Source organism: Macrobrachium nipponense, chromosome 10 (genome assembly GCF_015104395.2).
Source record: "Macrobrachium nipponense isolate FS-2020 chromosome 10, ASM1510439v2, whole genome shotgun sequence".
Classification (NCBI taxonomy): domain Eukaryota; kingdom Metazoa; phylum Arthropoda; class Malacostraca; order Decapoda; family Palaemonidae; genus Macrobrachium; species Macrobrachium nipponense.
Window position 1 is genome coordinate 103,818,406 of NC_087204.1, and position 14,279 is coordinate 103,832,684.

Sequence of the window (14,279 nt, forward strand, 5' to 3'; positions counted from 1 at the left end):
TTCGTACCGACTTCGTAGCGAAGACTCGGAACCCTTCGGTTCCTGACGATCGGTTAGAGTCCTTCACAATCCCCTCCCTAATGCACTTCACCGCCTTCGATGCGAAGGAGATGCTGCTTTGTCCTGTGAAAGTGCGACCGCGCTTTCTGAAGAAACTCGACATCCCAGGCTGAGTGTTGAAGACTCTTCGTCAGCACCAAGATGACCTAGAAGTACACTCCCTCGAGTTACACAAGAACTTCTCCGTGGCGCAGGTACTGAAGGCAGGGGTCTGGTACAACCAGATATGTAATTGAGTACAGACTACATCCTGTTTTTTTTTTTTTTAGTGCACAGTAATCATACAGTGAAGTAGAGGAAGAGAGATACATACATACCATATAATACATACATACCATATATGTACTGCAGTACAGTACATGCAATGCTGTAGTTTATGCACACCATAAAACTGTATTTAATCTTCTTTCACTTACCAACCAGCCTTCATGGTTCACACTCGGTCTTGAATTTGCTATTTCTTCATCAGTCAACTGTAGTCTTAAGAGCACATCTAAAAGGGAATACCAGAGAAATGTATCTTATTCAGTACTTACCAGTTGGGTACATGTAGGGTCAGTCTTTGAATTATACGCTGTACTGAAAAAAATTCTTGTTTTTACTTATTTCAGAACAGGTGCATTACACAAGCTTATCTAGAGTCTAGGCATGAGAGACTGCTTTATAATATTGCTCTTTGCTATAGATTAATAATGCAGTTGATGCCATTACAGCTGGAGTGGCATAAATCTGTGGTCATTTGGATTTGGGAACCTTGGAGATGGTCATTAATTATATTTGGCTACTGTGTAATTGATTTTCAAACATCTAACTCACCTGGTAGTTATATATATAGCTTACGTCCCCGACGTCACGGCAGAATTTCAAAACTCGCGGCAATCACCGATTGGGTAGTCAGGTGCACCACCTGTACGCCCTCTACCCAGGTATGTAGAACCATTCCAACTATTCCTCAGATCTTCCCTGCCGCCGCTATCGGTGACATCGTTGGAACTTCGCTCGCTTAGCCCATGTTTTTTGCAGTTGATTTGGTGAAGTACACTTTGGCTTTGGCTTTCGCTTGATTTGGAGTTTGGATTTGGATTTTTCTTGACTTATTTGGATATTGTTGGTTTTGACCCTTGCTTTTTTTATCTTTTGATAATTCCCAACATGACTGACTGCATCGAGTGTGAGAATGTGTGTGAAAGGTTGCAAGACTCAGCTTGCTAAATCTTCTATAGACCCTCATTCTATTTGTACCAAATGTATAGGTAAAGTTTGTGAGTTGGGTGATAGGTGTAATGAATGTGTGGACTTCCCTGAAACTGAATGGATTGAGTATTACTGCTATGTGCGGAAATTAGAGAAGTATAGAATAAGGGGAGCGAAGAGTACTATGTCTCGCTCCTCCAAGGATAGTCAAGGGATAGACAGTTCTCTATCTATCAATGAACCTTTTGATCCTTCGTATGTAGTAGCAGTACCAGATCCAACTACGGAATCAGGTAAGAGTCCAACATTAAAGGACATGATGACAGCCATTCAAGCCCTTGGACAACGGGTAGAATCCCTTGCAGAGGATAGGGAGAAATTGTGGTCTGATGTGAGAGATCTGAAAGTGGCTAGTGATATAAAAAGTGCAAGTGCAGTGGAGGGTGCGTCCGCTCGGACCTGTCGTGCTCCTAGTCCTAGACTGCCTCCAAGCTCACCAACCCCTGTGAGAAGGAATGTCGACCGACGAAGGGAGGCGAGAGGTTTTAGCTCCCGAGAGGCCGTCCCCTCGAGCGTACCTGTAGACAAATCCCAGGACGCTCACCCTCACCATTGGAAAGGCGAGGTTAAAGTGTTTTCTTTGTCGTCTGACGACGCAGTACCCAGACGGGGCTGGTGTCAGACTGCGAAATCGAGACCCATGAAAACCCAACATCCAGTAGAGCAGGACGCCAAGCGTCAAGAACTGCCAGGATGTAGTCATTGGAGCAGCCCGGAGCGCTTCCCTTCCAGCTCCGATGTTTGCTCTCCTACCAAGCCAAGACGCAAGCCTTCGGTGCGTGCTGCGACTCCTGATCGCTTCCATTTTGACTCCGATGCTTGCTCCCCTACCAAGCTAAGACGCAAGATGTCGCACAGGCGGTCGTTGTCTTTGATAGGAGGACAGGAAGAATCGGACGAGTGGATGCCTTCAGTTCATGCTCCAGCTCCTCCTGCGGATTGGCGTTCGCCTTCAGGACGTTCGTCTTTCGCCGAACATGAGATTGAATTTGCGGCTTCCCCAGTCTGTCCCCAGCAGCAAGAAGCTCTGCAGTTTCCTTACTGCAAGATTTGCAGCAAAAGCTCTCTTCTTTAATGCAGGCTTATCAGCCTAATACAAACAAAGAGGACGCCAAGCGAAGCATTCGTCATAAGCTTGGACAAAAAGCTGTACGCCAGGACGACATGCCTCTAAAAGCTGGACGCCAGGACGACATGCCTCTAAAAGCTGGACGCCAGGAAGACGACAGACGTCAATTTTCTCAACAACATGACGCCGAGCGTCAAAGAGCCTGGACGCCAGAAGTCGACACCAGGATGCCAAGCGTCAAGATTCTGGACGCCAGGATGCCAGGCGTTAAGTTGCTGGACGCCAGGACGCCGAACGTCTAGAGGCTGGACGCCAGGACACCAGGCGTCAAGATGCTGGACGGCAAGACTCCAGGCATCAAGAAGCTGGACGCCAGGACACCTAGCGTCGAAAGGCTGGACGCCAGGACGCCAAGCGTCAAGAAGCTGGATGCCAGGACGCCAGACATCAAGAGGCTGGACGCCAAGATGCCGAACGTCAAATACTTGATCAACATGACGCCGAATGTCAAGAAGTTCGACACCAGGAGGCAGAGCGTCATGATTCTCGACGCCAGGACACTTGCGGGTGACAAGAATTTTCTTATAAAACACCGACGAAACATGACATAGCGACGTCGGTTGTGGGTCGATCGGAAGAGGGGAGGGATGACTCCCCCCCCTTCTCCTTTTGGTCCAATAGAAGACTTGTCTGACGAAGAAAACCAAAGAGATTTACAGCCTTCGTTGGACTTGAAAAGACTAATGAAAGTTTTCACGGAACTTTTTCCGGAAAACTTTTTTCCAGCTGCCCCTCATTCCCCACCTTCAGAGTTCACTCTAGGAAAGACATCTAAGAAGTCCGACTTCACAAAGATGGTGTTGTTACGTTCTTCGAAGAGAGCATTGAAGATCATGAAGGAATGGATGGACACGAAGAGAGACCAAGGAAAGGCAGCTTTCTCATTTCCTCCGGCCAGATTACCGTCCAGATCTAGCATCTGGTATGATACTGGAGAAGCTCTCGGTCTGGGAGTTCCCGCTTCTTTTCATGGGGACTACTCCAGTCTTGTGGACGCTTCTCGTTGGACGGGCATGGGAAAGACGAAGGTTTTTTGGTCTTCCTCTGATATGGACCACCTCCTCAAAGGGATTTTTAGAGCCTTCGAGGTGTTTAATTTCCTAGACTGGACTCTGGGATCGTTGGGGAAGAAATTAGAAGCCTCCAAATCTACCGACACGGAAGAACTAGTTCATCTGATGTCGTGTATAGACAAAGCTCTTCGAGACGGATCTAACGAACTTGCTGCTCTTTTCTCGGCGGGAATCTTGAAGAAAAGGGCTCAATTGTGTTCTTTCCTTTCGAATGGGGTCACACCCATTCAGAAAGCGGAATTACTTTTTGCCCCCCTTTCCACTCATCTTTTCCCTCAAGAATTGGTGAAGGAAGTCTCTTCTGCCTTAACTCAAAAGGCAACTAAAGATCTTATGACAAAGGCAGCAAGGAAGGTCTTACCATCAAGTTTCAGTGCTCAGAAACTCAAAGAATCTAGACCTCTACCTCAAGTTTCTCGGCCTTTTCGAGGCAGATCCCTCAGTAGAGGGAGCACAAGACCGGTGTCAAGAGGTTCTAAGAAAAGAGGCTTCAGACAAGGGCGAAACAAAGTCTGACAACAATCCTCTTCAGACAGCAGTAGGAGCCAGACTTTCCAACTTCTGGCAAGCATGGGAGGAAAGAGGAGCAGATCCCTGGTCGATTCAGCTTCTCAAGGAGGGATACAAAATCCCTTAGCAGAACGACCGATCGATCTGTCAGCAAGATACAGAGAGGAAACCAAGATCCAAGCAATACAGCAAGAGGTTTCTATGTTGCTTCAGAAGGAAGCAATAGAAAGTTCGGAATCTGGAGTCTCCAGGGTTTTACAACCGCTTATTCCTGTTCCCAAGAGTTCGGGGGGATGGAGACCAATAATGGACGTGAGTGCCCCGAACGTTTTCATGAAGAAAACAAAATTCACGATGGAGACAACGAAATCAGTTCTAGCCGCAGTCAGACAAGACGACTGGATGGTTTCGTTAGATCTTCAGGATGCTTACTTTCACGTCCTATCCACCTGAACTCCAAGAAGTACCTAAGGTTCGTTTACAAGGAAGAAACGTACCAATTTCGAGCTCTTTGCTTCGGCTTAAACACAGCCCCTCAAATATTCATGAGGCTGATGAGCAACGTAGCAGGAATGCTACACAGAAATTGTATCAGGGCCTCGCTGTATCTGGACAACTGGCTTCTCAGAGCCCACTCCTACACCTGCTGTCTGGAGAACCTTCACAAGACGATTCAGTTATCGGAAGACCAAGGCCTTCTGATAAACCGTCAAAAATCTCAACTGATCCCATCCCAAGAAATCTTGTATCTGGGTATGAGGATTCAGAGTCAGGTTTTTCGGGCTTTTCCGTCCGAATTGAGAACGAAACAAGCCTTGGAAAAGTTGCAAAAATTCTTAAGGAAACAGAAGTTCTCCGTGAGGGAATGGATGAGTCTGCCGGGGACCCTTTCCTTGCTAGAACAGTTTATCTCCTTAGGAAGACTGAACCTTCGCCCTCTTCAATTCCACCTCAATCGGCATTGGGGCAAGAGGAAGACGCTAGAAACAAGGTGTATTCCAGTTTGGGACTCCATGAAAGACTGTCTACGGTGGTGGAACGACCCCGTCAAGCTCCAGGAAGGCCTTTCCCTAAAACAGAGGAACCCAGACCTAGTGTTGTTTTCCGACGCCTCGGACTCGGGATGGGGAGCAACACTGGGAAAGCTGGAGGTCTCGGGCTCCTGGAACAGAGAACAGGAAAACTTTCATATCAATCAGAAAGAACTGACTGCAGTTTTTCTGGCTCTCAAGGAGTTCGGAAGTGCAGTACACAACAAAGGGGTGCAGGTCAACTCCGACAACACGACGGCGTTGGCCTACATCAACAAACAAGGCGGAACCCACTCCGAGTCCCTTTACAAGACGTCAAGAGAGCTTCTTCCCTGGATGAAACAGAAAAGCGTGACATTATTGACATGCTTCATTCAAGGGGAGAAGAATGTAAGGGCAGACATCCTGAGCAGGAAACATCAAGTCTTGGCAAACCTGGGGTCGCCCATGCATAGACCTCTTCGCCACAGCACAAACGAAGAGGATGGGGACTTCCTGCTCTCCAATCCCAGATCCCGAGGCAATCCACATAGATGCGTTCCTCATGAATTGTGATCATCTAGATGTGTACGCCTTCCCGCCATTCAAAGTGGTACACTAACTGATGCAAAAGTTCGTGTCTCACGAAGGCACCAGGATATGACTAGTGGTTCCCTTCCGTTAAGAGTAGATCTACTCAAACAGCCCCACTTTGAAAGGTATCACCAAAACCTCCAAGCTCTTCAACTAACTGCCTTCAGACTATCGAAAAACTCACTAGAACTAGAGGATTTTCGAAGGAGGCAGCTAGAGCCATCGCAAGAGCAAGGTGGTCTTCCACCATTAAGGTATACCAATCCAAGTGGGAGACTTTTAGAGGATGGTGCAGGGACAACTCCATTTCCTCTTCCAGTACCTCTGTGACTCAGATAGCAGATTTTCTGCTATACCTTAAGAAGAGGCATAACTTTTCAGCTTCTACCATTAAGGGTTATAGAAGCATGCTAGCAGCGGTCTTCAGGCATAGGAACCTGAATCTATCGGATAATAAGGATCTACAAGACCTTAGATCCTTCGAGACCACTAAAGAGAAACTACAATCTTCACCAGCTTGGAATTTGGATGTAGTTCTGAAGTTTCTCATGATTAATAGGTTCGAACCTTTAAAGGAAACATCATTTAAGGACCTCACCATGAAAACTCTCTTCCTGATAAGTCTAGCAACAGCAAAAAGAGTCAGTGAAATCCAGGCCTTTAGCAAAGCTGTAGGTTTCAGACAGGGCAAGGCTATCTGCTCTCTGCAGCTAGGATTCCTGGCGAAGAACGAACGCCCTTCTCAGCCCTGGCCCAAATCGTTCGAAATTCCAAACCTGTTGGATCTCACAGGTGAGGAAGCAGAAAGAGTTCTTTGTCCAGTAAGGGCCTTGAGGCATTACGTGGAAAGAACGGAAAAATTACGTGGCAATTCAGAGGGGCTTTGGTGCTCTGTCAAAAAGCCCTCTCTGCAAATGTCAAAGAATGTGTTATCCTTTTTTATAAGGCAATTAATTAGGGAAGCGCATTCAGCAATTAATGAAGCGGATCTCAAGCTACTAAAAGTTAAAACTCACAAGGTTAGGGCCGTAGCAACCTCGGTAGCTTTTAAACAAAATAGATCCCTTCAGAATATCCTGGACGCAACCTTCTGGAGAAGCAAGTCAGTGTTTGCGTCACACTATCTTACACAAGTGCAGACTTTGTATAATGACTGCTACACACTGGGTCCGTTGTAGCAGCTCATTCAGTAATAGGGGAAGGGACTACTCCTTAAAAAATCACATATACCAATACTCTGTTCTTACCTTGGGACTATTGAAATTTTTATGGTTGTTTGTGGAGACTGGACGCAGTCTTCCACAATCATTGATCCTTAGTCAGGTGGTCAACTTGTTCCTTGGTAGCGCCCGGAACAAGGGTATTGTAGGGAGTCTAGTCACATAGAGGTTTGACCGGTTGACAGTCTCCAAGAGGTCTTCAGCCCCCTGGGTGGATCGCTGGATCTCATAAGGAAAGCAGACATAATGAGGCAGGATATCATTGAAGTCAGCTTCCTTAACAGGTACGAACCCGTAAGTTTGTTTTTATTTAACTCTTATGTCAATTCCAACGATGATAGTTGTCTCTGACCCTCCACCAAAGGTGTCAATCAGCTATATATATAACTACCTGGTGAGTTAGATGCTTGAAAATGTTATTTTCATGATAAAATAAATTTTTGAACATACTCACCTGGTAGTTATATATAATTTGATTCCCACCCTCCTCCCCTCTAGAGACTATGGGCATGGAAGATCTGAGGAATAGTTGGAATGGTTCTACGTATCTGGGTAGAGGGCGCACAGGTGGTGCATTTGACTACTGAATCGGTGATTGCCGTGAGTTTTGAAATTCTGCCGTGACGTCGGGGACGTAAGCTATATATATAACTACCAGGTCAGTATGTTCAAAAATTTATTTTATGAAAATAACATTTTTATTGAATTTTCCAGGGTAATGACAGTTTTGATGGTGATATAACGGTCTTGAGTGATGTCGATGATGATGCTGAAAATGAGATTGTAACACTGTTTGTGAAGTTTGAATCTAATTATATTCGATGCAGAGTTAGACAGGTATGTCATTTTCTGTTGATACAGTATCATATTGAATCTCACAGTTCATAATTATATGTTACATATAAGAAAAGGTTTTCATTCAAGGTACAATAGAACACTGGACCTTGATGCTAATCCATTCTAGAAGTGTCTAGATGTGATTCAGTCGAGATCTGAATGAAATTTTTCCATAAAAACTAAGGAAATATTCTTGTACAGGCATGTACTTGCTCAGAACAATAGCAGCAGAGTGAGCTTGCCTTTAAACAACAACTTCAACCAGCAGTGACTAACCGAGACAATTTTGTTTACAAAAATCATATGGTTCATCAGGTTGGATTCCTGATGAACCATATGATTTTTATGAACAAAATTTACTCTTAAATTTTGCTTTGAGTTCTAACATGGTCGAGGACTGTAGTTCTACTGTACTGTGGGAAGTTTTTAAGTTTTTCATTTTTACTCAATTTCTTAGTGATTTAGCCTTAATGTCCCATATTTTTATAATTTTACTCCTATTTTTATATTTTTCATTTATGTGCAGAATGCAGTATGAAGTATTTACATCACAAGTCGTTGTGCTCTGAACCTAAAAGTTGATGTTGGAAGGTTTGGGTTAACATTTGAAACTGGCTGTGATTTAAGAAATTTATTTCTATGCATATTTATGGTATGAGACTTTGGCCTTGGCCAAATGGTATTGTGGTTTGTAACCCAATTAGGTGGTTGTCTTAGGTATTGCTTCCTCTTTCACTTGACCTTGCGACCTTGCCTTGTTTATTTGCATTGTGCACCACCACTTGCTTTTTTATAATGTTGATGAGGCATTTCATCCATTGTTTTGTATGTAGTAATTTAGTTTTTCCGTATTGTTTTATTTCATTTAAGTGTCATAACATCAGTTTATGAGTGTTTTATGGTACGGTTTAAAAAAGAATGATTGGTATTCTACTCTGAAAAGTTGCTACTAAAAGAACTTTAGACTAATTTTGAGGTGGTTGCTGCGTTCAAGAATCAATGATTATATTTTTGGAAAAATATGTTACAAGGGAATTTCCTTTTTCTCTTCCTTGATGATGGCTATATAACTACATACTGGTTCATGGGCACAAATAAGTCTTGAGGGAAGGTAATGTTCCTAAGTTGCTGTTGGTTTGGTATAATCTATCTTGACTACTGCAGAGCAGCATTTATAAAGCAGTAGCTTATATCTGTGAGACAGAATTTAGTACATCCTTTGTATAATGCAAAGGTGGTGTATATTGAAAAGGATAATGTAGCCAGACTATTGTGTAGATAATGTGCTGTTGAATATCAGAAAGATTATGAAATCTTTGTACCTTGCACATATTTTTAGGTTTGATTTTTAGGCTTCTCAAACTGATTCTGATATATTAATTAATGAAGATTCATTTAGCTTTTTTCCAAGTTTGCAATCCACTGTGAACACATGAATCTATTATATTATCAATTGTATTTTGAATTAAACAAATTACTGTATCATCTGCTTTCCATTTAACAAGTGATTGGCTTCTGCCTTATTCTGAAGCTTAGTTTGCTCTGCTAGAAAAAAGTAAATTTTAATTTTGTTTTGATTTGGGCTAACTTTTTTAGTTTCAGAAATTGTCTTCAGTGTATGACGAAGTTGCTGACCACTTAAGTGTGAATGCTGCACAAGTTTTGTTATGTCACGATGACAAAGTCATCAGCCGAGACAAATGTCCAGTGGATTTAAAGCTCAAATATGGAGCTATTATAGGTAGGTATTCTTGTCTCCTTACAAATTAATTAAATTACTTTTGGTTTTGATATATTTAAGCATTCAAATTTCTTTGGTGGCCTGTTGTATTCATTCAGTAGCACCAGACCTAGAGTTGTATTATAAGAGGTGTGCTGGTAGTGAGACACCAATCAAACCTCAGTGGCAGTCTGTCCAAACATTCTGAAGGCTCCTCAGATTATCTAGGACTGTATCAGTTATACAGCCAGCAAACACTAGTTTGTAGGATTTAGTTCTTGAGGCAGTTTAAAAAAAAAAAAAAAAAAAATTAGGTGACAAAGAAGTTTGATATATTGGAGAGTTATTGTATGTAAAGTTAGTTTGTGTACATAGTGCCTGTATAGCTATAAAGGCAAATATTCATGGAGCAGAAGTAAAGCCTTTCTTCTTCATTTTGTTCTTTTTGTTTCGCACTAGATGCACTACTTAATTGGTCTTGCTACTTTTCAATGTAGCCAACAGTAAATACTAGTAGTATTGAGTCAGTTTAATCCTTATGCCATAACCCATAATATGCCATACAGCCCCCATATATCCTATCACAAATGTTTCAGAATGTGGGGTCCAATCTCAGTCAGCTGTACTAGTGAAAGAAACTGTAACCAACCAGAGTCCTGGAACCATTCCTCTCAAAGTACAAAATTCAGATAGGAAAGGAGTCGTTACAATCTTCATCAGACCTGATGCCAAGATGAAAGAACTGATGCATAGGTATGCCGAAGAGAAAAATATTCCTGTGGAAGAGTTGCATTTCAGTTTTGATGGGGAAACCTTAAATCCAAATGACACACCTAAATCTTTAGATTTAGAGGGGAATGAATGTATAGATGTGTATAGAACATGATTTGTAATTTCTTTTGTATGTGATACTTGCAGACCTGAAATAGGGAATTTCAGTGATGTCCATTTATTGTCAGTGATTTACCATATGATTTTGGAAAACAAGAAGGCAGTTCCATTTTTTTTATTATTATGACTTTTTTTTATGATTTTTTTTACTGAAATTTATTTAACTTCCCTTTTCCCTTTTTTTGTAAATAGGTATGTAATGCAGATTATATATTAACAAATAAATACTTTAACCCAAGAACAAGAGAGATTTCTACTCTGGTAATTCATTGCAAGCAGTTCCATCCCCCCCCTCCCCTCCCCAGTAAGGGAAGGGCAGAAATATTCTAATGTAAAAGACAAAGCTCGATGGATGCTCAAATTATGAAGTATACCTGCACAGTATTGTAGCCTGATTCAGTAGGTACCCATCCCTACCTGCTGATCCACATAGGGAGAAGGTGGAAGAGTTAGATACCTGTCACTACCAAGCAATCAGGCGAGATACTTGTCTGAATGGAGCTGGGTAGCTACACAGCCTGGTGGCTGGGGTTTACAGATAGCGTCCAGGGACTTTTGTGCAACACCCCTCAGCTAGGATAAGGTGAAATTAGTCTAACATCTCCAGACCCACCTCCATTAATTGAAAAAAACAAACCCTTCCAGAAGGCAGGGGCTGCTGAGCCCACCCACATCGCTGACTCTTAACCCTCTTACGCCGATTGGACGTATTAAACGTAGAGTCAAAATGTCTCCCGTATGCCGATTGGACGTATCATCCGTCGGCTCAAAAAAGTTTTTTTAAAAATTCGCGGAAAAATACTTATAGTCCTACCAGCCGAAAACTTTTGAATCACGCGCCTTGGGGGATGCTGGGAGTTCACGGATCAAGGTGTTGTTTTGGTTACAATCGCTATGCAGGCGCGCAAGCGCGAATTTCTTTCTTATCGTCACTTTGACATAATTTTTGCACCATTTTAAATTATCCTTTACATGAAGTATTATATATGAAAATGTGTGCAATTTCATGTAAAATACAACTAAAAAATACTCATGATTGTAGCTTTTATCAGTTTTGAAATATTTTCATATAAATAACGATAAGTGCAAAAATTTCAACCTTTGGTCAATTTTGACTACCGAAATGGTCGAGAAACGCAATTGTAAGCTAAAATTCTTATATTATAGTAATATTCAATCATTTGCCTTCATTTTGCAACAAATTGGATGTCTCTAGCATAATATTTCGATTTATGGTGAATTTATGAACAAACTTTTTCCTTACGTTCGTGCGATAACTCTTCCGATAAATTTTTTCGTGCGATTGTCCTAATGTTTGCACCCTTTTAAATTTGCCGTTACATAAAGTTTTATATATGGAAATGTGCGCAATTTCATGCACAATACAACTAATCCATGGTTGTAGCTTTTATCAGTTTCGAAATATGTTCATATAAATAACGTTAAGTGCAAAAATTTCAACTTTCGGTCAACTTTGACTCTACCGAAATGGTCGAAAAACGCAATTGTAAGCTAAAACTCTTATATTCTAGTAATATTCAATCATTTACCTTCATTTTGCAACAATTTGGAAGTCTCTAGCACAATATTTCGATTTATGGTGAATTTAAAAAAAAAAAAAAAAAAATTCCTTACGTCCGCGCAGTAACTCTTCCGAAAAAATAAGAATTATTTTTGTGCGATTGTCGAAATGTTTGCACCATTTAAAATTAGCTTTTACATAAAGTTTTATATATGAAAATGTGCGCAATTTCATGTAGAATACAACTAAAAATGATTGAAAGTTGTAGCTTTTCTCTTTTTTCGAAATATTTGCATATAAATCACGATATAGAAAAAAAATCACGTTCGGTCAAATTTGACTCTACTGAAATAGTTGAAAAACGCAATTGTAAGCTAAAACTCTTATGGCCTAGTAATATTCCGACATTTTTCTTCATTTTGAAACAAATTTGAAGTCTCTAGAACAATATTGTGATTTATGGTGAATTTTTGAAAAATATATTTACCTTCACTCCGCTAGCCGATTCGCGGCCGCAAGTCTCCGAAATACGTACATCGTATTATCCTAATATTTGCTCCTTTTTATATTAGCCGTTTTATAGAGTTTCATATATCAAAATGTGCGCAAATTCATGAAGAATACAATAAAAAATAAGTGAAGGTTGTAGCTTTTTCCATCTCCGAAATATGTGCATATAAAAAAATATATATATAAAAATTTCGACATTTGGTCAAATTTAACTCGTCCGAAATGGTTGAAATCTGCAATTCTAATCTAAAACTCTTACAGTATCGTAATATTAAATAATTGTCTTAATTTTGAAACACATTGGAAGTTTCTAGAACAATATTTAGAATTACGGTGAATTTTTGAAAATAACATTTTTTTACGTCCGCGCGTTACAAATTCGTACATCATTTTGTGATAATATTTTTCCGGTGTTGATTTTATTGTTTTTACTATGTATTATATATCAAAATGATTGCAATTTAGTGTACAATACAAAGAAAAAAAAGTAACTCGTTAGCTTTGACTGTTCTTTGCACAGCGTGATTTGAATACAATTATCTATGAATTTTTTTTTTCGCTACCATATCTCGCATTATTTACATATGATAATGATATTATTTTTCATTTCTGATGATTGCATACTAAACTTCAGGCAATGACAAAAAAAATGAGCCAAAAATGAACTCTTAATATTGAAAACTAAGCGCGCTGTGATTTTTTGAAAAAATTATTTTTTCCGCTTCCGCGCTCACTCCAAACCGGCGCCGGCATACAGGAGAGGTTTTGATTTTTAGGGCTTCGGCGTAAGAGGGTTAATAGCTCTCACCAAACTAGACAAATGTCATCATCACTTAAGGAGTTGTAAGTTCACTTGATTACTTCTTGAAGCCAAAAAGAAAAGGTATTCCAACAAACCTTTAGAGGGAAACCTAAGTATCAGGTGCTACCAACTGTTTAAATCACCTCAACCTCATCCTTACACATCTTCCTCCATATAGCATACATTGTTGACAGTGAAAGTTCCTCCAGAAATGTACTTTCCTAAATTGACAATTGTTCATATACGAAACAAACCTTCGGTCTTAACATTACGATAAATACTCAGCGCCAGCTGGAAACCAGTAAAGTTTAAAATAATTCTGTACGCAAGGGACTATTGGCATCTGTGCTTGGTCACGAGACGTAGGGCCACCCACATACCCCTCAATTCGTGACCCCGTCAGTTGTTTTCTTACCGCCTTCAAGTAAGGACGTGGTTTACTCCGTCCTTTTAAAGCCAGTTTAGTTTGCCCCCTGTTGTTTTCAATTTGTTGTTTGGAATTCCTGGGTATGTGAACTTCATATGAAGCTTTCTCATGCTGCGAGACTTCCTGTATATCACAAGAAGCAGTTATACGCCCTGTTATTTTCTTCGTCGGTTTCAACGTCGATGGAAACCGGCTAAGTACTCTTAGTGTAGTAAGTCGTAGGTGAAGAAACTCTTAAGGTACGGTTAATTCGTTACCTATGCTTGGGAATATCGCATATTCATATAGATTGCCTGTAATCCAAAGCTTTGATGTATCTGGATGTGCTTTGGGAAGTAATTATGACTAATTGTGCTCCTTTCCCTGCGGGAAGAGGCCTGCATCGCCATCTTGTTTTCGTTCCAGATACATGGGTAGAGAGGATGCAGGTGTGTGGTCGGCGTTAGGCTTATCAGGAGAACCAACCCAAAAGGACAGTTGGTTTGATGTTTAACATCGTGTTGCCATCCAGGATCCCACGTGATGGATGTCCCTTTTATCCTGACATGCACTGGATGGCGGTCGGATGCGTCGCCATCTGTAAAGAAGCAGATAGGGCAACAAGGCAGCCTTTAATGTCAGGTTGCTGTGACTACAAGAATAACATCAACAGCCTTGCACTTCTGGTAGGGTGCTGGCTTCGCATTCGAGTTGCTCAGTGACGTCATAAACATGGCGACC

General features: G+C 41.2%; 2 protein-coding genes across 3 annotated transcripts; both read left to right on the plus strand.

Annotated features, from left to right (window-relative positions):
- The first annotated feature begins 3,030 nt into the window (after nt 1-3,030).
- Nucleotides 3,031-10,832, plus strand: LOC135223853 (uncharacterized). 2 transcript variants are annotated; one of them, XM_064262743.1, is made up of 3 exons: nt 3,031-7,687; nt 9,284-9,428; nt 10,004-10,832. In XM_064262743.1, exon 1 carries the CDS (start codon nt 3,031-3,033, stop codon nt 4,030-4,032), a length of 1,002 nt encoding a protein of 333 aa, XP_064118813.1. In that variant the 3' UTR covers nt 4,033-7,687; nt 9,284-9,428; nt 10,004-10,832. The 2 variants fall into 2 exon arrangements, with proteins under 2 accessions (XP_064118813.1, XP_064118812.1); XM_064262742.1 differs by having other exon boundaries at nt 3,147-7,687; nt 10,004-10,825.
- On the plus strand, nt 6,038-10,293 carry LOC135224067 (NFATC2-interacting protein-like). The gene is made up of 4 exons (XM_064262980.1): nt 6,038-6,301; nt 7,565-7,687; nt 9,284-9,428; nt 10,004-10,293. Exons 1-4 carry the CDS (start codon nt 6,038-6,040, stop codon nt 10,291-10,293), a joined length of 822 nt encoding a protein of 273 aa, XP_064119050.1.
- Nucleotides 10,833-14,279: the final 3,447 nt, after the last annotated feature.